Source organism: Lepidochelys olivacea (genome assembly GCF_965140295.1).
Source record: "Lepidochelys olivacea isolate rLepOli2 genome assembly, chromosome: 4".
NCBI lineage: Eukaryota > Metazoa > Chordata > Testudines > Cheloniidae > Lepidochelys > Lepidochelys olivacea.
This window is the reverse complement of record NC_140414.1, coordinates 99,260,377-99,285,136: the sequence shown is the minus strand read 5'-3', so window position 1 is coordinate 99,285,136 and position 24,760 is coordinate 99,260,377. Positions and strand designations below refer to the sequence as shown.

General features: G+C 40.4%; 1 protein-coding gene across 1 annotated transcript in view; it reads right to left on the bottom strand.

Annotated features, from left to right (window-relative positions):
- Positions 1-24,760, bottom strand: part of CORIN (corin, serine peptidase) — a 320,230-nt gene that overhangs the window by 116,037 nt on the left and 179,433 nt on the right. Inside the window, exon 6 of the mRNA XM_084626359.1 lies at positions 2,599-2,712. Within this exon, the coding sequence (XP_084482485.1) occupies positions 2,599-2,712 (114 nt within the window). The remainder of the gene's footprint in view (positions 1-2,598; positions 2,713-24,760) is intronic.

The window sequence follows — 24,760 nt, the reverse complement described above, 5'->3', positions numbered from 1 at the left end:
CCAATCCTCCAATTTGTCTATGGTAATCAAGTGAATACCATAGTGGTTGGTTTCAGAGTAGCAGCCATGTAAGTCTGTATTCGCAAAAAGAAAAGGAGTACTTGTGGCACCTTAGAGACTAACAAATTTATTTGAGCATAAGCTTTCGTGAGCTACAGAAATTTAATAAAATAAATTTGTTAGTCTCTAAGGTGCCACAAGTACTCCTTTTCTTTTTACCATACTGGTTGATGCTCATAGTTTTCAAATTTTATACTCAATTTTTTAATACTAGTTCATTCACTAAAGTTAACCAACTTTGTTTCAATGTACTTTATATTTTAGAATTTCATATTGCTTTAAATATTGCTACATTGTATCACTGCTTTTATTTACCTGTTTTTATCTGGTGTATCCCATTTGCATTATCCCTATTGATTTAATTATTAGTTTCTTTTTTCATTTTGATGTTTAAATAAATGTTTCAAAGTCACATTCAATTGTTTATTTGGGGACATCCTTTAGTGTATAGGGAAAAGAATTCTTTGTAAAATGTAAGTGGTTAATCCTTGAGTGCAGTCTCATTAATAATCATAATCAATAATTCCATCTTTTGATTTGGTTATCCTGAACTCCTCATATGAGAAGCAATTAATTAGTAATTCCATGTAATTGACTGTTGGTTCTCCCAATTATCAAGTCTGATAATTGTTTGTTTTCTTTAGGTAATTTTATTTTGAAAATTACCTGGTGCCCAACCTCTTTCTATCCCACAGCACCCTGTGTCTGACCATGTTTTTGCCTCTCAGCATCTGAACAATGCAGACTCTTCAACCTACCCACATAGCTAAAACTCATTCAAATCCCACACATTAGCTATATTTGAAGATTTGTTTTAGAATTAATAGTAATTTTTGCTATTATTCTTCATAATTGAAAGTTTCTTATTCAGCAGGGGCTGACATATAATGTTCTTCCATTTCAAATTGGCTGCCACTCTGTTATTGCTGTCCATAAGAGTGAGGCCACAGCCTGCCCTTAGCTACTTATTCCAATAAGAGTAAAAGCGAAGCTGCCCTCAAGGGAAGGTGGTACTCCCTGTCAGAACAGGGGACAGTGCATGGTTAAGGCAACCAAATAACCTTACCTCTCCCTTGTGTGCCACTATGAGGGGAGAAAATAGAAAAAAATCTGTGTCTTTAAAATTCAATTTAATTTAATCTAGGATTACAAACACTGATGCACTAATCATATTTGTATATTGATTGCACAGTGTTATGCAAGTTAATGTTAACTGTGCATTTCCATACCTTCACATGTTTGGATTTCTTTTCAATCTAATCTTAATTCTGAATTTTCTGAGTTTGTAATGCTTGTTTTTTAATAATTACAACATCCCTGTAATGCTTTACTGTTAAATTACTTCTATGCCCTCAACCTTTCAATTGACTTTCAATAGGATATAGGATCCTAAATCATGTAGGTACTTTTGAAAATGTTATTCTAAATTAAACTGGAGTTAACACTGAGGGTAAAAACACAACAGGTTTGGCAACCTGTAGCCTTACTCCTATTGAGACTTATAGGAGATGGCAGCCATGACTTGCTTCTAATAGATTCCCAGATAAAAACTATGTGTAAAAATTTCCCAAAGCAGCTAAATTATTTGTGAATTTAAGTCACATTAATTTATGGACCTCCAATGTGACTCAGAATCCTAACTCACTTAGGCATTTTATGCATGTTACACATAGTTTCCCTCTGGGAATCCATAAGAGGCAAGTGATTTTCAGAAGTGAGCCCAAGCTACATAGTTCAGATCCTAATCCAGATCTGATTTTTTTCAAAGTTTGGGTGTATTTGGATCCAGAGTTTTGATTTGACTCTCTGATAATTTTCCCTATCTATTTACTTATCCCCCAAACCGCCCCTCTTTCTTCCTATTTTACCCTTTTCACTGTTTTGTCTACTGTTCATTTTTTCAGAGTCTCTGAACACAGGGGTTAGTTTTAGAATTTAGTCATCTAAACAGATGATCATGTGTATGAGCTTTGAAATATATACTACACTGGAGAAGGGAAATGACAAATGAAGATACTTAATGGGCATATATATTTTCCTTTTCCATGGCACCTCATAGTAAAATTTGTTTATAAAAGACACATTCAGGGCTGGAGAAGAAACAACTTTCTAAGCAGATGATTTTGTATCTGCTGTAGAATCAAAGCCAAGTACCAGAAGAGTATACACTCAAAACTTGTAACCTGGTTATCTCTTTACAAAAATGGTCTTTATGGCAAGTTACTTATCGATTAAAAAAACCACAGTCCTGTCCAATAATACTTTTAACCGCCATAGGTCCTTGAAATCTTAGCTGTTCAACTGCCAATAAAATCAAGCTTCTAAACATAAACTTTAAAAGGTCTACAAAGACAATCTGTGGTCAGGCTGGGCAAAGGCAAACATATTCATAGGCACCTGAAAGAGAGGCCAGAAGCGAATATACACAAAAGCTACACAAAGCTCTTTTCCTGTTACAATAGTTGACTTTTGTTTCTAGGCTCCCCTGGACTCAGTGTTCTGTCTAGACAAATACTATAAGGATATAAAGTAACATACTGCAATGTGCCTCATCGCTCCAGTCATCACAGTCATTGTAGCCATTACATTGTAGTTTCCCAGGGATGCAGATTCCACTGGCACATAAGAAGCTCTCGTCTCCTCCGCACAGCACTTGGAAGGGAAGGGAAAGGAAAAAACACAGGATAAGCCTTTCAGATTTTAAAAAATAACATCATAAGCAATATCTGTTTTGAACGTGTGTCATCCATTAAAAGTGTATTTAAATAACAAACTCATGATTAATCAGTCTTAATTAGAGATGGGCTGGGAAAGTGGAGTTCAGATGCACACCAAATTTAGGCCAGCAACTGGGCGCTCAGGAGCAAGACAATCAGGGCTAAGGTTCCAGCTCAGTAGTGCCAAAGTGAGATTTTCTTTCTATGAATTTATATGCCCCACTTCACCATAGTGTGGGTGCCCCTCAAACATTCATGAATTTATCTCATAATACCCCGGTGTATTAGGGAAGTATTATTATCCCCAGTAGACAGATTGTGAACTGACACACCCAAATTGTGACTAGTGGTTTTGGATGCCCCTCTTGAGATACCTTAAAGAGGGCCTGATTTTTTAGAGGGTGGGTACTCAAAATGTTCTGACAACGCAGCCCCTTTATGGTGTCTCAAGCTGGGCATTCAAAAATGGAGGCATTGAAAATCACCGGTCATTCACAAAAATCTTAACCTAATTGACATGTATAAGATCCCAGACAAAGCTAGGAATACAATCCACATGCCCACGTACATGCTTTACCCAAAGGCCTTGCACACCTACGCTGACAAAATTTGTGAGGTCCGTAAATAGTATTATACAGGGGTACAATTCTAAAGGCTGTCAGGTACAGGGGGTTGACCTGCATTGTGTGGTTTTGTTCTTTTTAAAAACTACAGCAGTACTCAATAAACTTAAGCAAAACAGCAATTCTCAGCAACCGTAAAATATAGTTATAAAAATGAAAATGAGAGAGAGTTTCCAGGAGCAGAAAACTATCACTTTGCAGCTAGAAAGTCATTAAATTTAATTGTGAAAATGGGAAATTTCCATCAGGCAATTTCATTAAAATTCAAAATTCTGTTCACATAGTGGAACTTAACCATTTTTAGCCAGGTCAGTTTTGCACTGTATTAGAAATGCAGCTGGCCATATAATAGAGTCTGAAGCTTAATATGACACGTCACCAAAGTTTACGGTCACATAAAGGAGCCATAGAAATGTTAGAAGAAAAAGTTCACTAAATTGAATTTTGTATGCTTGGGTAAAGCATTTCCAAAAGCTGTACTTCTGTTGTATCCCAAAGTACAAACCAAATTAGGTTTAGAGCCAAATTATGTTTATAATTGATAATATTACTGTGACAGGTATGCCAACCACATGCAGTGTCTTTGGGGACTATTGTATTAACTTTATGAATGTCATATGTGTTACTGTAGGCTAGGGATTGTATTCTGCTTCATGGGAGAGGGTCATCACTGGTCTTTCAGGAACAAAAACCACTCCGGGGAGATTATAGCTGTCCTGGGACTGAAAACAGCTCCAGAGAAGTACAACCCCCTGGAGTGACTGGCATATACTGGTTCAGGTCAGTTTCAAAAGCCACGGGAGACAAAGAAAGAACCTGGGGGATCAAGAGCCAGATTGAATTGACAGAAAGGGCTTCATTTTAATCCAATGAACAGCCATGACCCTTTGACCAAGGCAGGAGCCAAACCCTGCTGTATGTTTAGGATGCATTTAGACCTGTTATTATTTTATATATTTTCTTTGTAAGGCTTCTGTCCTTCAATATATATACTCTGCTTTGAGAGAGCTGTTTGGTTACTGATAACCACTAGCATATATTGATCAGAACCCTTGGAGAGAAAGCAAAGCACAGGTGCTGGATATTAGTCACTCCTGCCAGGATAATCTCCACAAATTGCCAGGGAGCTACAGCCTAACTCCTGGTGAGAAGGGAGAGGGATGCAGGTCCCAGCTCAGAGAGAGGTGACAGTTAGAGGCCTCAGACCTGAAAGGGCATTCCTTAAGCATACCACAGAGGAGGGGGCCACAGGTGCAGTTATCCCAAAACTGTGACAATTATTATTTACTTTGCAGTAATGTCTAAAGGCCCCAGTCAGGGGCCAATGTTCTTGGCATACCTAGATGCAGATCTGCCTGGAAAAGTGGAAGCAGTGCATTATGCATCCAGAGGACATTGGTACAGTAGTGAGCAGCAGCTCTTCCTACATCTTTAGAAAAGGTGTAGCAAATCTTCGCACCTATTGCTACCCTGCCAGCTATTACTATCTGCAATTACTAGGTTTAAATCTCATGGCGGAACAGGTTCCCTGACAGGCAGGAACACTATAATTAGGTCTTTCAGAAACCTAATCACTGTCAAATGAGAAGATTTTGTGATTCTCTGCCAGCGCGTCGTAAGTTGAGATGGTTGCCATGTGAACCTTGATAGAGCTGAGGGACAAATTCTTTCTTTTTAGCTCAAGTAACTAGTGAAGAATCTGCAGGATCGAGGAGTAATGTGGAATCAATGAGTGAAGTGGAATCAATGAATGGAGACTGCTGCATTGATGACATCCATCTAGTCACCATGCTGTGAAGTGCAGGGACAGTAGATTTGGATGTGGGATCTGTCTCTGGTTCTGACACAGCAGGTCTGGGAGCAGAGGTAAGTCTTGGGATGGGATACTGACAGGTCAATAGACCTGTGAACCAGAATTGTCTTTTCATTTGCCACTGTGACCACACAGCAGGAAGGGGTGTAAAAGAATTTCGCACCTGTAAGAGGCATGCATTGTGAGATATAGGCAGTGCCAAAGCAGGCATCTGCCACAGGGTTCCGATGTGGTGCTCATTGACGGGAGGGCTTACTTTCCTGCAGAGTATATCCACCAACTCCTTTACTTCCTCAACAGGGATTTGGAGGGCCTAGGCCATCCTTTTTAATAGGTTTTGGATAGCCTTGTAGTCATGCATTTCTGAGGCCAATTGTGGCACTACAGCAGCCTCATCGGGGACAAAGAGAAAAGGATTACCAGTGCTGGAAGGTGCCTGCTCTTCCATTTCTTCCTCTTCTGCTTATGGCTGTACTGGAACCCAGGGGAGGGACACTGTTGGGATATCTGTGTGTGCAGTGCCATGGAGCAGATAGTCTTCTGGTGGTACAGTTGCTCACTCACACCAAGACTCCTCTGAGCCAACTAGAGTCCCCAACAGGGCGACATGGGAACTGGTGGATAAGAGTCTAGTGGCCAGGGTGTAGGGACTCATGAGTCCAGGTTCTGTGGGTCCCAGTATCTCTCTTGTGAGAAATGTCTGGACTCGCTATAAGATGTTGAGGGCTGTGGTGAGAATCTGGGTGAGTAAAGATGCTGCTGGTATGAATCTTCCTCACCCCCTGAGTCTGAAGATAAAGCTGAAAAGAATGTATAACCCAGATTCAGGTGGTGCTGTGGCCTTCGGGCTGATGGTGCCATCCTAGTGGATAAAGTCAGTGTTGACTGTAGTGCTGAAGTTGACAGAAAAGGGGACTGTGGCTCCAGATGTGCCGTCTGTGCAGGTCCATCGGTATGGATCACCTGAAGAATGCTGTGTGGGGTTGTATAAATGAGCTGTAACCAAGTTTTCTTAGGGTAGTACCACAGTCTTTGCCATGATGATGGTGCACTACTGCAATCAACCTGGTTCAGGTGCTGAGAGAGTCAATGCCAGGGCCACTGAGGCAGACGGTGCTGGGGTCAATGCCAAACTATTTCCCGAAGTCTCAGATTTCAGTGCCAGGTGTTTTGGTGCCATATTGTCAGAATTGGTCTGGGACTGAGATTTGGTGATGAGACTGGGCGGGGCTGTGAAGTCTCACATGATGTTCACTACTGTGGGGTGGTTTTCCTCTTAGAGTAAGCCCTGGTAGGTGATCTACCTTTGGAACTTCTAGATGCTTGTGGTCTGTCTGAGGACAATGCTCTCTTCATCATTTGATCCAGGGCCCTTGAAAGCAATGAGCCTGTGCTCATGTTCTTGGATTGTGAAGGTCCCTGTACAGGGGAGTTCAATGAGCCCAGTTCAGAAATGAGTCTCACGGATTTAGTCATTCAGAAGACCTGAAGGTGGGCCTCACTGTCTTTCCTAGCCCAGGAGCTGAAGAAATTACAAATGGCACATTTATTAGGAATGTGCAGTTCTCCTGGAGTAATAGAGACATTTTGAGTGTCTGCATGAAGTTGGAATAGTTCCCTTGCAGGAGTGGCAGCATTTGAACTCAGGAGAACTGGATGACACCATACCCATGACAAATAAACCCGCTAACAACTAAAGGTTGCAACAGGCAACCGGATGAATAAATTACTAAAACAATAAACGAAATTGAACTGTAAAAAACCAATTAGCTATGAAGTACAGATGAAAGGCTGACAGTCTGTTGGACAGTCAGGCTCTGTCCCTAAACTGGGAAGCAGTGAGAGGAACTGAATAATGGCAGGCACATCTCGCCCTTATGTGCCTTCTCAATGGAGCATGAGGACTGAAGAGTGCATGCCCTAAACTATTTTTTTTAATGTGAGAGTTTGAGAGAAGGAGAATGTGAATGGCGGGGGCGGGAGGGGGGGATTCTGGAGGGTTATGTACAGGAAAAAAAAACAGAAAATGAGGGAGGTAAATAAAAAGATGATCAGATTAAAATAATATAAATAATGGGAGAAGATTTAAGCCCTGAAGCAGTGCCAACAACCCTGGCAATTTTTTCATGAGTCTCATAATATTTGAGGCTTTTTCTTTCTGTTTGAGTCAAGTGATTATGTGAGAATATCAACTTTCACTTAAAACAAAACAAATCTTCTAGCCCTATGGTTGCTTGTTCACCTGAACATCTACCAATGTGATATATGCCACCATGTGGCAATTCAAATACATGCAGAGGGAGTTCAGCATTTTTATTTATTCAAATGTTTATGAATACTTTTTTGGGGTCGGGGGAGGTAGTATTTACCCAGCTCTATGCTATTCTATCTAGTCAGAGTTATATTCAGTTCCTAGGGTCTATGTTATACATTACATTAGCAAAAGAGGGGAGGGAAAATTTTATATGGAAACATATGGAAAATGTTGTTTTCCACAATGTTTCGTCCACAACAATTAGCCCAGCAATGCTGTATGTATTTTCATATTTATATATTTAAAGGGGAAGAGACTTATGATTTAACCCCTCTTGCTTGACTGATGTGTATGAATAGGGCCCTACCAAATTCACAGACCGTGACATCTGGTCTCCTCCATGAAATCTGGTCTTTGGTGTGCTTTTACCCTCTACTATGCAAATTTCATGAGGAGACCAGCATCTCTCAGAATGGGGATTCCTACCCAAAAGAGGGTTGTGAGGGGGGAGGGGGTTGCAAGGTTACTGTAGGGCAGTATTTGTCACCCTTACTTCTGCACTGCCTTCAGAGCTGGGTGGCTGGAGAACAGCAGCTGCTGGCCAGGTGCCCAAATCTGAAGGTAGCGCCCTGCCAGCAGCAGAGGAGAAGTAAGGGTGGCAATACCATACCATGCCACCTTTTCTTCTGTGCTGCTGCCTTCAGAGTTGAGTCAGGACCCCATCAGTTACAACACTGTGAAATTTCAATGTCATGGTCATACGATTTTTAAACAAACAACAAACAACAAAACCACTAACCACTAACCCAGAAACCAATCCTTGCAACACAGCCCGTTGCAAACTGTGTCCACATATCTATTCAGGGGATACCATCATAGGGCCTAATCACATCAGCCACACTATCAGAGGCTCGTTCACCTGCACATCTACCAATGTGATATATGCCATCATGTGCCAGCAATGCCCCTCTGCCATGTACATTGGCCAAACTGGACGGTCTCTACGTAAAAGAATAAATGGACACAAGAATTATAACATTCAAAAACCAGCCAGAGAACACTTCAATCTCTTTGGTCACTCAATTACAGACCTAAAAGTGGCAATTCTTCAACAAAAAACCTTCAAAAACAGACTCCAACGAGAGACTGCTGAATTGGAATTAATTTGCAAACTGGGTACAATTAACTTAGGCTTGAATAAAGACTGGGAGTGGATGTGTCATTACACAAAGTAAAACTATTTCCCCATGTTTATTTCCCCCCCACACACTGTTCCTCACACATTCTTGTCAACTGCTGGAAATGGCCCACCTTGATTATCACTACACAAGGTTTCCCCCCCCACTCTCTGGCTGGTAATAGCTTACCTTACCTGATCACTCTTGTTACAGTCTGTATGGTAACACCCATTGCTTCATGTTCTCCGTGTATATAAATCTCCCCACTGTATTTTCCACTGCATGCATCCGATGAAGTGAGCTGTAGCTCACGAAAGCTTATGCTCAAATAAATTGGTTAGTCTCTAAGGTGCCACAAGTACTCCTTTTCTTTTTACAAACTTTAATAACATCCTGAGTTTTCCTGAGTGAAATTCACATTTGCACAGAGGGCCAGAACAATGCTAACACACCACTTAAAGTCCCCACTGTAAATCACTAACAGTTCACATTTGTTATGGTAAGTTTGCTTCAGATTTTTGTTTTGTTTTCATGGAGTTTTATATTTCATAGAGTTTGAAGCCAGAAAGCACCATGAGATCATCTAAACTGATCTCCCTTATATCACAGTCATGACATTTACCAAAGTTCTCCTATATTAAGCCCAAAGACTTTAGTTAGACCAAAACATTTCAGGGCATGGGAAACTAAAGTGTGTGCCTCAGGCCAAGAACAGGAACGACTGAGGTTCCACCAAAGCTCGAGGTGATAGAGAATGGATTAGGTGAGATATGCCCAGATGATCCCAGCTGATGACCCATGTTCCAGGCTACAGAGAAAGGCCAAAAAAAAAAATCCCAAACTAAAGAAGAACTCTGGGAGCTCAAAAGCTTGTCTGTTACTAATTGAAGATGGTCCAATAAAAGATACTACCTCACCCACCTTGTCTCTCTCATACCCTGGGACCAACACAGCTACAACACTGCATATAATAACCAAGATCAGTCATTTCTTTGACCTCTGTTAGCCCATAAACAGCAGATGTACAGGTTGTCTATAGGAAATGGAGAACCACCTGAGTAATCTGTATTTTAGGCATGTAATAGGCAAAACTTCCATTGACTTCTATGGTGCAGACTCAGACCTAAAGCCTATAAGTCTCATTTAAGCAACTATAGGTACCCTTCTCTTTCTGCAATTCAAATACATGCAGAGGGAGTTCAGCATTTTTATTTATTCAAATGTCTATGAATACTTTTTTGGGGTCGGGGTAGGTAGTATTTACCCAGCTCTATGCTATTCTATCTAGTCAGAGTTATATTCAGTTCCTAGGGTCTGTGCTATACATTACATTAGCAAAAGAGGGGAGGGAAAATTTATTTGGAAACATATGGAACCAAAATGTTGTTTTCCACAGTGTTTCATCCACACCAATTAGCCCAGCAATGCTGCTATGTATTTTCATATTTATACATTTAAAGGGGAAGAGACTTATGATTTAACCCCTCTTACTTGACTGATGTATATGAATAGGGCCCTACCAAATTCACAGACCATGAAATCTGGTCTCCCCCATGAAATCTGGTCTTTGGTGTGCTTTTACCCTCTACTATGCAAATTTCATGAGGAGACCAGCATCTCTCAGAATGGGGATTCCTACCCAAAAGAGGGTTGTGAGGGGGGAGGGGGTTGCAAGGTTACTGTAGGGCAGTATTTGTCACCCTTACTTCTGCGCTGCCTTCAAAGCTGGGTGGCTGGAGAACAGCAGCTGCTGGCCAGGTGCCCAAATCTGAAGGTAGCGCCCTGCCAGCAGCAAAGGAGAAGTAAGGGTGGCAATACCATACCATGCCACCTTTTCTTCTGTGCTGCTGCCTTCAGAGTTGAGTCAGGACCCCATCAGTTACTGTGAAATTTCAGATTTAAATATCTGAAATCATGAAATTTATGATTTTTAAAATCCTATGACCATGACATTGACCAAAATGGACCATGAATTTGGTAGGCCCTACCTATGAATTATGAGGGCCAGCTTTCTTTTTATTTGATCATGTTTCCAAATGTAAATTTTATTTGAAATTACTTACATTTTAATTACAATGAGATAGTTTTAAATAAAGTTGCAGCCTCTGTATTTAAACAAGTTATGGGGGTCTGTCTCATTTGCCATAAAATATTAAATCATTTTAATCTCCTGCCCTGCCCCCCACCACTAGCACACCTTGAATGATCCTATTATAGTTATGGAATATTTAACAGATCAGATTCTGTGAAATGACACCAAATTTTGAAAGATTGCTTGGAACATTTTTAAGCTTTTTAGAATCCATTCAAGGATCAAATCTGGGAAGCTAAACATCATCCATGTTTCCTTAATACACAGCCCTGGAACTCTATCCTACTTCCCTTGTGTACACCAAACTCCCAGTGACGCTAATAGGGACTTGGGGTGTGAAATGAATATAGGATTGGGCCCTCAGTGAATAATCTATTTAGCTTCTTATGAGGGCTGGGGTGAGAGTGATACAAATGCTTTGAAGCCAATGGAAGTCTGAACATAAATACTGAAGGAATATAATGATACATGATAAATATAAATAATGAATATTAAACAAGATTCAGATTCTTAACTGCTGTAATGAAACACAAAATAATCATTGCTAGTGCCTGAGTCTTTTGATCCTGAAATAAACTATTTTGATAGGATCAACATGCAGAGGAATGTCCACTATTTAAATCATGCTTGGTGTTTTAAAAGTCTCTCTGGTTGTTACCAACATGGTTACCCAAACCGAGCCAGGGCTGTCACCCTTTAGATGTCTTCACTGCAATTAGCTTTGTATCTGGGTTTTTGCAATATTGAGTTAAGGTGCAGCTTGGAAAGTGATGTTTTGCTATTCATTATCCCTTAATTTTTGAGTGTATTAATTAATTAAAGACAAGAAGAGATTGGCATATGAAGGTACCTTCCCTTTTCGTGCACAATATGGAGTTAAAGAAGTGTGTAATGTGAAATAATATATACATGAGCCAAATGCATCCCTGATTTTACTCCACTGGAATCAACCCAATAGAATCAATGTAACACCAGCAATGAACGTGGCCCAATACTTTAAATCACAAACAGATTTGTAATCTCTGGCAAGGAAAATTCACTTATCTCTAATACCTGAAAATGCAGATGTCTTGTGGTGCACAGAACTATTTGCATCTCCAAATATAAACTTCTTATTTCAAGACCTATACCAGTCAGTACCATACTGAATTTGTTTGCTACTATTAAATATGTGAGAGAAATGGTAGTCAGATTCAATTTGGCTTCACAGAATCATAGAAATGTGGGGCTGGAAGGGACTGCAAGAAGTCATTGGATCCAACACACTGGGCTGTGGCAGGGCCAAGTAAACCTACACCAACCCTGATAAGTGTCTGTCCAACCTGTTTTTAAAAACTTCCTGTATATAAACATCTATACTTGTAAGAAAAGTCTATGGCTTTAAAGCCTTTAGTCCCACAGAAATTACTTCATTTTATAGGAAGAAAAGTCCAAATTAAGCTCTTCAATAGTTTGAAAGGCTTCACAGATGCATGTTGATCATATTTTGAAGAAATACAGACAGTCTGACTTGCAGGCCGAGATGTGCAGGTTATCTGTTGATTTGGAAAGGTATCTTCATTGTTTTTTCTCTGCCACATCTGAGGTATAGTTACAAGAAGGAATATCACTCACCCCTGATAATTTGGGTTCTCAAAAATGCTGAGCCCTCTCACAACTCCAACTGCAGGCTCTCACCTTGAAAAATCAAGCCCAAATGAAGAATAAAATAAGAGAACTTATCTAACTCCACTAACTAAGGGCCTGATCCTGCAATATTTTTCCCCTGAAGGAAAGATCAGGTCTTCATATCAATCTTTGATCTGCTTTCCTGACAAGCTTCGATAATTTTCTCTATTCAAATTTCACTCAAATCCTTCACAGACTGTGAGCACACAGCAGGAAACTTTATAAACTCCAGTCTCTATAAAATGCTGATGTGGTTTTATTTTTTCAGTTAGCATCTGAGATCTCTTCAAGAAGACATCTTTCAAAATTGTAGAATAAGTCAGATTCTTTTGGAAGCAGGGTGGAGAGGTGTGCCTCTATGTCTCATGCAGTTTGCGGCTCCCCTCAGCTTAACTCCCCTATCGCTGGGGTGGAGGAGACTGGTTTCCAGTCAGGGTACCTGGGCATGCCTGAAGGGGCATTGCTTTCATACCTGGGCTCAGGCTTAGGTGCCTGTTCAGGTCTGCACTGGAATAACCCTGGCAGGCAGTTTGGGGTGGTTAACAGTTTTAAATAAAATTGCAGTCTCTGCATTTAACCATACTATTTTGTCTGTGTCTCATTGTTTCCATATCCACATGAATAATTACAGCTCACTTTTGCTGTTCTGTAGTTCAGATCTGAAGTTCTGGGTGCTCTTCTTAACCAAACCACGCTGTCCTTTTAAGGTAATAACAAGTTTATGAAGTGCCAAATGTGTACTATACATTTTACAGACAAATCTGAGGAAAGCATCCCTGCCCGAAGCATTTATAATATAAGACCCTGATCTTACGACTTCCAGAGCATGGGCAGATGTCTATATCTATGCAATGCCCCATTAACTTCAACAGGACTCTGTAAGGATGTAGGGGTTTGCCCATGAAGTGGCAATTTCAGGATTTGGTATCCAAATGGGTAATATAGACATATGGGGTTTGATGAAATAAGAACAAGTGAAAGAGCATCTCTTTTTTGTTTTATGCTTTTTTTTCTCCAATCACTTATTTGAATCCCAACTAAAATAATGTACTAAAGAATAATGGGTATACAGTCACAAATATCACTGTTACACAAACGTTAATCTCAAATATATTTTTAAATCAAATGTTTTTAAAGACATTTATACCTTATACAATAGGTGGCTGTAATAGATGAACAACTAATCCAATTTTAGTAATACTGACTATTTATTGGGGATAGCAAAAAGAAAAGGAGTACTTGTGGCACCTTAGAGACTAACCAATTTATTTGAGCATGAGCTTTCGTGAGCTACAGCTCACTTCATCGGATGCATCCGATGAAGTGAGCTGTAGCTCACGAAAGCTCATGCTCAAATAAATTGGTTAGTCTCTAAGGTGCCACAAGTACTCCTTTTCTTTTTGCAAAGATAGACTAACACGGCTGCTACTCTGAAACCTGTCTTTATTGGGGATATATCCCTTTTTTGACCTGAATACTCCAAACGTAACATGCATTGACTTAGTTTCCTTCTCCAAATACCAAGAAGTTGTGATAGCCTCAGCACATTGAGCATAACTATTTCTCAAGTGTATTCCAGATCACTGATGGAAATGGCTGGCTCTGCCCTCATAACCCATTCTTTTAAAATAGGTTTTCCTTTCAGGTTCAGTTTTCTAAAATCACTTCCAGTGTCAAATGCCCTCCTACAGCAACAGATGTCTCTATTATGGATTAAATTAGATCTAATGGGCATTCTTGATCTATTTCCCCATTTGTGTGGTAGCATCAATAGCAAAGAATGCTATTCCATTTCCATTCTTTGGAAAGCAGAAGTAGTAACAATATGATTAGCAGAAGGAGCTGCAGCACTGTCTTTGGTGGCAATTTTGTTGTCCAAAGCCAGCCACATGTTCTTGCATACTATGCTGAGGCTGTTCTGAAACTGGCAAACTTGGTAGGGGTTTCCTCATATATGAGGAGTTCCAGGTTATCAAAATATGATATTTCTGATCATCCCGTAATTGAAAGCCATACCCCAAAAAAGTTTACACCCAGAACCCCATCCATAGACTGGTGGTCTGGTGAAGGTGAAGGGTTAAAATCCATTGCTGATGTAATAACCTGGTATATGGATTTGTGTACAGGCCCAAAATCCAGAGTTTGGTCAAAAGGTCAGAGACCTAGCAAATAGTGATTAGCTAAGAGAAAGCAGAATAACCAAAAGATAACCTTGTTTGTGTTAAGATATGCCTGGTCAGCAAAACACCAGATGTTGGGGGCAATAATTGTGTCTTATTCAAAGTTGCGAATAGAACAAAGAAGCCCCGTTTCCGTTGTGTTAGTTTCTTCTGTAGGGAGATGTTCTTCCCACACATCCAACCCTGAGTTTATGAAAAGGTTGGAACATATCAGTATAAGATATGGCCTCCTCCCACCTCCCTTTTCCAGGAACCAAACACAAATAAGCAACTTGAAAGACAATCTTTATTGCCATATACTTTCACTGTTTCTTTGCTTTTACCCCTAGGTATGTATCTGTTGGGCAATCAAAGGAGCTACTTCATTCCTATGGACCGCAAATCAAAATTCAACATATATTTTATACTAATACATTTATTAAAGTACTAATTAAATGTTAAATGTTAATTTGTTAACTTGAGACCATGGGCGGAAACATTATGTAATCTTTGACCATTGGCTACTGTGCTATCATGTCTTGATGCTACACCTATGCGAGGGTGTGGGACTGCTTACCCCATCATTTTTCCCTGCCCATGGAAAATCCATATATTCCACTGTAATCAATTGATTGACAGTGTCTCCGAGCCTAATAAGCGAGGTGACACTCTGTCAGCGCTGTACGTAATAAACTCCTATGCTTGACCTCTACTCGGTGTGGATTTATGACCTTCAAAGGTTTCCTGATGAAGGCTGATACCAGAGCATTCTATTAATGCTGATTATATCAAAGTCAGTACAGGATATGTTGTCCCACTATATTAAAATGCAGTGTCCTTCCTGTGAAATCAATAGAAAACAGTTGAAACTGAAATTTGGCCTGCAGTAACATACTGATTGGCAAGCAATGTTGTGTATCCCGAAGCAATGTTGGTGTACATATATAAGATGCATATAAACAAAAGAAAAGTTTCACTTTCAAAATGGCAGAAGAATACCAGATAAACATAAATCATGAACAAAGGTAATTCCAAGCCAACTTCCATGGGGTGTGAGTCATAACAACCAAAATTAGGGTCTCTGCTAATTTTTTCTTCCAACTCATAGAATCATAGAATCACAGAATATCAGGGTTGGAAGGGACCTCAGGAGGTCATCTAGTCCAACCCCCTGCTCAAAGCAGGACCAATCCCCAACTAAATCATCCCAGCCAGGGCTTTGTCAAGCCTGACCTTAAAAACTTCTAAGGAAGGAGATTCCACAACCTCCCTAGGTAACCCATTCCAGTGTTTCACCACCCTCCTAGTGAAAAAGTTTTTCCTAATATCCAACTATTCTCAGACATGTTACCTCTCAAACTCTACTGATTTATAGTTTCTAAAAGTGATTTCATTTCCATATTTTTAAAAAAAAATAGATTTTAAACAGCAGAATCAAAAGCATAAACTGAAATTTGTTAAAACTACAGCATATTGCACCTTTAAAATAATGGACTTTGATTAACTAACTTGAAGAAATATTAATTAGTCTTTAACTTGCTCTGTCCTCATACAATAGAGCGTCACTAACATATTTATATTTGAAAACTAAGAAACACCTGCAATTCACACAAAACCTGTGATACGTGGAAGATTTAGAATATAGCCTTTCAAATTTATAAGTAAATCCATGGAAACACACAAGAGGATTTGTAGAGGTCATTATTAAGAAGTCAGCATTAACCAACTGTTTCCATACCAAGATGTGTGAGATACACTAGTCACTTCCTATTCCGATTCCTATTCTAAGTTATTTTTATCTATAAGGAAAGACAGTGCTGCCTAAGATTCGGAGATACGATTGCTTTTAGTAAATGATGCCTCTTTAAATGGCATCTTCTGTATATTTGGTGTCATTAAGAAGTAGCGTGACCAGATGCCCTGATGTTATAGGGACTGTCCCAATACTAGGGGCTGTGTCTTATATATGCAACTATGCCCTCCCACTACCACCATCCCCCGTCCAAAAAAAAATGTCCCATTATTTCAGACTTGCTATCTGGTCACCCTTTTAAGAAGTCAACATTTATCTTGGTACAGTATAAATACTTCCCAGTAGTGTCATATTCTACATTCAGGAAGTATTTTGGGTAAAGTCAATACCACATTAGAGTATTTGTTTACATTTTAAAGGCGTCCACTGCATTTGGAAGTAATTAATCAATCAAAATGAATAATTCATTAGGAGAAAAGGCTATTAATGGGAATCATAAATCTAGAATATTTGATGAAACATGATAAGCTTCTCAAAACTAGTTGTGGAAAAAAAAAGTTTTCAAAAACTTTATTCAAAAACTGAAAGATTCTAATGTATGCACTAAACCGGAGGAAATGATTTACAATACCCCAATTAGGGAACAGTTCTTAAATTCACTGAAGAACAAAGCACTTCTGGCTTTCATTATTTACAGTTTCCTGTTAAACAACAACAAAATCACATTTAAAACTTAAGCATACATAAACTTGATCTAAAAATTGTGTGGCAGACATCTATCTTGCAATCAGAGACACTAAACATAACTTGAATTTTCTAAAGTAGGGAGAGGTTTCTTGGAACCTCCAAAGGAGGATTAATTTGGTTTCTGCAGAAACGTTCATGTGCTGGAGATGCTTAGCACATACAAACAATTATAAAACAATTTGTTATTGTCCCAACCATAAGGAAATTCTAGAACGACATTTGGCAGTTAAACAAAATCAACCCTTATATAAAGGTAACACACATTTTTCACTTAAACATCTCAAAGTGCCTTTACAAAATGATAGTGTTATCTTACATATGGGGAAATTAAGGCACAGAGAAGTAAAATGACTTGCCCAAGGTCACATAAGGAATCAGTGGCAGTGTAAAGAGGGTTCATGGAAGTCCCTTGGTAAAATTTTACCCCCAAACTGAATGAAAGGTTTTGTCAATTTCCCTGCTTCTGATGGAGTTCACCTGCTCATTCAATCCTTCTTCAGCATTGCTGTCAGATAGGATCTATTGCAAGAGCTTATGAAAATGCCTCTGAAGAGCAGACACTTTTGCTTTTAGAAAACCACATTGCACAGAACTGCAGATTTTTTTAAAATATTTCTTGGGAAATACTCGTAAACCCCCTTGAAAAGTCCAGATGCCCTAAAGGAGTCTTTAGACCTGACCCTTCAAATTACATAAACTGAACACTGTTATCCTAATGATAAACTCATCAGTATATTTTTTGGGATCCACGTATAAACTTTTTCAGGAAAGTACAACTTTATATAGGTTTACTAAATTCTGCGTCCTCCCTGGGTTTTGTTTGAGAAAAATCTAATTTTTTTAAAAAAATGAATGGATCCCCAGTCTCTCATTCTTGCTGCAAACACATACTTGTATGAAAATTGGAGTGTGGGGAGGTTTTTGTTCCTTGCACTATACTTCTAATGTTTTATCCAGATTAACTTTAAATGTCTCAAATTATGGAGGTTCCACTACTTCCTTTGAGATACTATTCCACAGTTTTATACATTATCTCACTGTCGGGATGATTTCCCTGATATTTAATCTAAGTTTTCTCTTTCTTAACATCAACCTATTACTCTTCATTATAACCCAATGTGTCACACTAAATACATAATTTCTCTCACTCCTTCATGCTTCAAATATTTGTAAACTGTTATCATATCCCAAATATACATATAAAATGATGGGATCTCAATTTCCTGTTACCACTCAAGAAAGAGATCTTGAAGTCACTGTGGATAATTCTCTGAAAATGTCTGCTCAGTGTGCAGCAGCAGTCAAAAAGCTAACAGACTGTTAGGAACCATTAGGAAAGGGATAGATAATAAGACAGAAAATATCATTATTACACTGCATAAATCCATGGTATGCCCACACCTTGAATACTGCATGCAGTTCTGGTCATCTCATCTCAAAAAAGATATATTAGAATTGGAAAAGGTACAGAGAAGGGAAACAAAAATGATTTAAGGGTATAGAACAGCTTCCATATGAGGAAAGATTAAAAAGACTGGAACTTTTTAGCTTAGAAAAGAGACAACTACAGGGTGGGAGGATATGATAGGTGACTATAAAATCAGAAATGGTGTGGAGAAAATGAATAAGGAAGAGTTATTTACTCCTTTACATAACATGAGAACCAGGAGTCACCCAATGAAATTAATAAGCAGCAAGTTTAAAACAAACAAAAGGAAGTACTTCTTCACACAACACACAGTCAACCTGTGGAACTTGTTGCCAGGGGATGTTGTGAAGGCCAAAAGTATAACAAGACTCAAAAATAAATTAGATAAGTTCATGGAGGATAGGTTCATCAATGGCTATTAGCCAAGATGGTGAGGGATGCAACCTCATGATCTGGGTGTCCCTAGCCTCTGACTGCCAGAAACTTCATCTTAGTGTACGTGCAACATGCCTCAGGTGGCATGTGACAAGGATTCATCACCAAATTTGGTCCGCTGGTTGGATCATTTGCTTCCCTGGCCCGGGCTGGGTACCGACAGGGAGTGCAACGTGAATGCTGATCCATGCTCCCTTGCCAGAAACTGGGACAGGATAACAGGAGATGGATCACTCGATGACTGCCTGTTCTGTTCATTCCCTTTGAAGTATCTGGCATTAGCCACTGTTGGAAGACAGGATACTGGTTAGATGAACCATTGGTCTGACCCCATATGGATTTTCTTCTGTTTCTTATCCTCCTTTTTACATCTTAGTCAAGCTATAAACATTTCATTTTGATTAGACTTTTCTTATAAGTCTTTCTCTCTAACTTCCTAATCATTTTTGTCACTTACCTCAGAATTCTTTCCAGGTTTTCAATCTTTCTGGTACTGTGGTGCTCACAAATGAGAATTATATCCCAGGTGTAGTTGCATTCACAGCATCCAAATACTTAAAAGAACTAGATTTAATCAATTTTCCTTTTATCACCACTCATTATCAAGCATGTGGAATGTGAAAAACATGAAAAGACTCCATGCTTTTAAAGCTAAACTGATCTTTTATTAAGAGAACTATTTGCAGAGATGTTGCAACTGCAGGTAGCATTCTAACCATGTGCATACAGACTGACCTCCTGGCACAGCCTCCACACAATTCTCTCCTGCAGCCTATGTTCCTCCATCCAAGTTCTATGCAGGTGACTACATCTTTCCTTATAACAATTTTTGTTCTGTCTTTTATGCAAGAGTTTGTTGACATGCTGTTCAAACCAGCCTCCCACTTCTTGTCTGTTATTACCACTAGTGGGGACCTGTTTCAACCCTGTTGCTGCCTTCATTCTGTGGAGCGGTATTCTGTTGGCTCCCCGTATTGCTCACATACCTTGTTTCTTCTGATTCTCCTGTGTCAGGCCAGCTGATGGCTAAGGCTCTTTCAATGTTCTCCTGCTCCTGGCCGGGCCCCATTGGTCCAGGTGTGCCAACTGTCTTCTACTGCTCCACAGCTGCCTTTGGTTTTGTCTCCACTACTATCTTGAATCTGTAGCTACCTCACACAGCCTGTGTGCTTTGTATGGCTATATGAGGACTGTACCCAGATCAGCTCACCTGTGTGTAGCATCTTCAGGTCCTTGGCTCCTTTGTTATAGTGGGCTGCCCGCTTAGCCTGGCATTCTCTTAACTGCTTCTGTTTACTGTCTGTTGTTCCTCCGCTGCAGCAGAGTACCCCTTGTGGACAGCCGAGGTTTGATCCTCTCACCCATCAGCGCTGGGCTACTACCTAGTTCCTGGGAGGGTGTACTGTGATAGACTGACGTTACCAGGTAGAGATCCTTTCCTGTCTGTTATGCCTTTGCCATGAGTTTCTTGGCTGTCTTTACTGCCAGCTCTGCCTTCCCATTGCTTTATGGATACTCAGAAGAAGACATCTTGTACTCAAATTTCCATTTAGTGTTGAATCACTTGAATTCTGCTTCAGAGTACTGTGTTCCATTGTCTGAGCATACCATGTCAGCTAAGCCATACCTTGCAAAATGCATCTTCTGTTTCCTGATCACATTTCTTGCGTAGGTATCCTCCAGATAGTCCACATCCTAGAAATCAGAATAGTAATCATGTAGTGTCTGCCATTAAAAGTAAACAAGTCTGTTCTGACCTTTTCTAAGGGTCAGGCTGGGATTTCATGAGGCTGTAGAGTCTCCTTCTGTTATCCATCACTGTACTTTTTACACACCATGCACTGCTTCATGCATGCTGTCAATTCGGCATCCATGTCTGCCCAGCAGATACCATTCCTGGCTCATCTCAGGCATGTCTCTGTCCTCAGATGTGAAGCATGTTTCTATCTTCTAATGCCAGCTCTTAAATCTATTGGGATTACTGCTCGGTCACCTTTAAACAAAATACTGTCTTGCATACAAAGTTCATCCCTCATATGGTCAATCTCCTGGGGCACAGCTGCTTGCGATCTGGACAACTCTAGAGTATGAACTGTTGTTTTGCTTGTAGTATCCCAAACAGTTCAGTACTTTGTTGAATTGCCAGGAGCCTCCCATCAGAGGGATGGTAGCATGTTGACAGACTTCTCCTGTTCCAAAGAGCCACCTGTGTTGTACTGTAGTAGGTTTGCCCTGCTCAGTGTAATTGCCACCAGTAGTGACTTCACTGTGCAGTACCTTATCCTCAAATCATAGTGCTGGACTCTCAATAACATGCATTGTAGCCACTTGGATACACTCAGCAGTGACTTCTTTGTGATGCTTTCTGATGGCTTGTGAGTTGACTGCATGTCCACCTTGTGCCCAAAGGTGAATTGATGGAATTGTTCCATTCCAAAGAGCCCAGTCAGTAGCCCCTTTTCTATCTGAGCATATCCCCTTTCTGTGTCTGTCACAGCTCAACTAGCAAATGCTATAATCAGCTGGCATTGTATCAGTGCTGCTCCAAGGCCTCCTTCTGAGGCATCTAGCTGCTACCCAGTGCTGTAGTACTGGTGCCTTACTTACAATTTTATTTTTTCTTTAAAATGTCTGTTTTGGGGTCTGACTACTCATCGTGTGTTAATGGTCTCAAGGGTTCATAAGTTTCTGTGTGCACAGAATCCGGAAAGACAGGTGGTCATCCTTATAAATCGCTTTCACATCCTTTGGTCTTCATATTTCCTTAATGGTTCTGTGTCTCAGGATTCATCTGGAGACCCCCAGAAGTCAGTAGGTATCTGAGGAAGGGAACCTCAGTTTTCTTGGGGTCCAACTCATCTGCATTCAGCCTAATAGTCTGCTCCCAGCACTTATTTAGGGATGGTCACAGTTTGGTATCATGTTCCTGAATTGTCTCCCTTGTCATCTCCTCCTCCTCCAATAAGAAGGTCATCAGCTATAACCTTGATGCAGGGGAGTACATCTTGTGCCTAGTTCAGTTTACACTGGGGCCAGGCTGATGCACTTAGGCATCTGTACCCAGAGCTATCTGCCAAAAGTATGGCAAAAGGTGTCAAGCAGCTGGATGGCTCAATATGCGAGAACCCATTCTTGACATCACAAAAACTGAACGTTTCTGCCCTGGATAAATTGAGCAGTACGTCCTCAGTCATTGGTAATGGGTGAGAGTGACTTCTTTTCAATGATCTGTTCAGTGGTTTCAGGTCAGTGCAGATCCCCAGTTTACTTGAAAGTGTTCTCACTGCTGCTAGGTAGCTGATCTACTCCGTGCTAGTTTCAGTGGGTAGAATGATGCCTCTTCGTTACAGGCTTGCCAGTTCTTTCTTCAGTGGCTCCACTAGAGCACATGAAACTCATTGTTTCAATAGTCTCATAAGCTGCTTACTGGGGTCTATTTCTAACTTCAGCTGCCTTTCTAGGTGGCCGTCTCCTTGAAAAATGTCCTTATATTCTGTTAGAATACTAGACAGAGCCCATGGTGACAGTTCTCCCTCTTCTTTCATGTTGAAGATATTCTGGTCTTTTATTGTGAGGAAATCCAAGGGGCCTGTTGCCCAGCAATGGTTGTACTCCTGTGTGTCAACTACTATGAACGCCAAGCAATAATATCTGTTGTTTCATGGGCTTCTTATCAACAGTCTGCATTAGCCCACTCACCTCATAATGGTTTTATTGTACATCACCAGCACTCAGTCACATTTCTCCAGTCTTATTATATTGCTGCTTGTCAGTGTTACTGGGATTTTTTACAGCTGGCTCCACAATCCATTTGGAATCAAACTAGTCATAGATTTAATAGCATAGTTACAAAGTGGCAACTGAATGGCTGGCAGCCTTCTCCTGCAATGCATGTATATTGAGAGTCTTTGTGTCTACTAAAATCACACTGCAGACTTCCTCCTCTTCACTGGAAGTCTGTATGTTCTCCATCACAGCCTACAAAACCACTATTTTCTTCCTGAGCTAGCTGTGGAATCGGGACAGAAAGTGGTTCTGTTTCCACCCCTTTTGCCACAGACTGAGCATTTTTGTTTCTGTCTTTCATGTTGCTTTCTACAGTATACACACTGACCCAAAGAATGCAGATATTATGGTCATGTCTATACTGCGAAGTCGTCGACAAAACTTTTGTCTTTCACAGGTACTTTAAAAAGCCCCCCCGCGAAAGACAAAAGTTTTGCAGACACAAGCGGCAGTGTGAATGTGGCTTTGACAGCAAGAGCATTCTCCTGCCGACAAAGCTAACGCTGCTCATGGGGCTGGAAGTGTTTTGTCAGCAGAAGTGCCGACAAAGTACCGACAAAGAGCGTTTACACACACTGACTTAGTGACAAGGCTGACCTGACCTTTAGATATGAGTCCGCTTGCACCCACCCATCCCCAGAGCCTCCAACAGAGCCGCAGTGAGTCATCACGCAGGCATGCAGCAACAACTTAGCTGCACTGACTTACCCTTCCCACAGACCTTTCAGTGACAATCTTCAGGCATGGGGCAGCAGCCTATCACTGAGCACAGCCTGGGTCAGATGATCCCCATGCTCAAGTATTTTCCCAACCCCACCAAAGCTGCAAGTCAGTCTGCTGTGCAACAAAACTACCTTCCCAGAAAATCTTTCTGATACCCCACACTGTAACAGACTCTCTAGATTCAGTGCTTGCTCTTGATCCAGTTCCTGCCCCAGCCTTTCATGAGTTCCATTCTTGTACTTGCCCTACCCTGATCTTGCCTCAGCCCTGTTACCGACCCACTCCAGTCTTGCCTCTAGCTCCTGACCCCCTCGGACTCTGACCACCCAGCTTCAACCTTTGGCCCACACCTGAACTCTGACTATAGTACAAATTTTGGCTAATCTATGGACTCTGATCTCAGTTCTGACCCCAGCCTGGCCCTGGCCCTGGTCCTTGGTTCCAGTGCTACCCCTGGCCCAATCCTGACCCGACATCCAGCTTTGACCTTTGCTCCAAACACTAGGACGGACTACCCAGAGGCAACACCTGACAGCTTCCATGCTTGTTTCCTAAAATAATTTCTTTAAAAATCCTTGAAAGGATTTGTCTCCTTTGGATTCAGAATTCAGTATAATCTTTTCACAGCTGTATATAAATACTACTTTATGATGGACAGTACATCCCATCTCATCTAGTGTAACATTCTTCCCTCCGGCCTCCAAACACATATACATTGCCTTCCTTCAATCCATACAAAATGCAATTACCAAAGTCATCTACTTTGCCTATCAATACGATCATGTCATTCCCCTCTCTGAGTCACTCCACTAGTTCCCAATCCACCAGTGCAACAAATTTCTGCTTCTTATCACCATATTCATAACTCTAGTTATCCTCCCCTTGCCAAGATTCACATTGCCCCACTACTTTTCAATTCTAAAATGGCTCCTGACAATAGCGCTAAGTGGCTCATCCGAGTCTTCTTAAGCCAGAAACCATCTTCTGGAACAATCTTCTAAAATACAATAGTACAAGACAATAATGCACTATTGTGATCTTTACCAGCAACATATGGTAACATATACAGGACAATTAGACTTTCTCCTAACCCTTCTTCCCCCAAGATTAATTTTCAGTAAAATTAATATAGGATAGCTTTCATATGTTTTTTTATTATCCTAAAATGAAACACACTGAATACTGCACTGTACCATATATTGTCATAAGCTTGTCAAAAATTAACCCCATTTAATAACGCAAAGGGCTCTCATTCATATGAATGAAACAGGATTGTCAATTTCTGCTTTGGATGTTACTGTGGTTACAAGCCACATGTCAAAA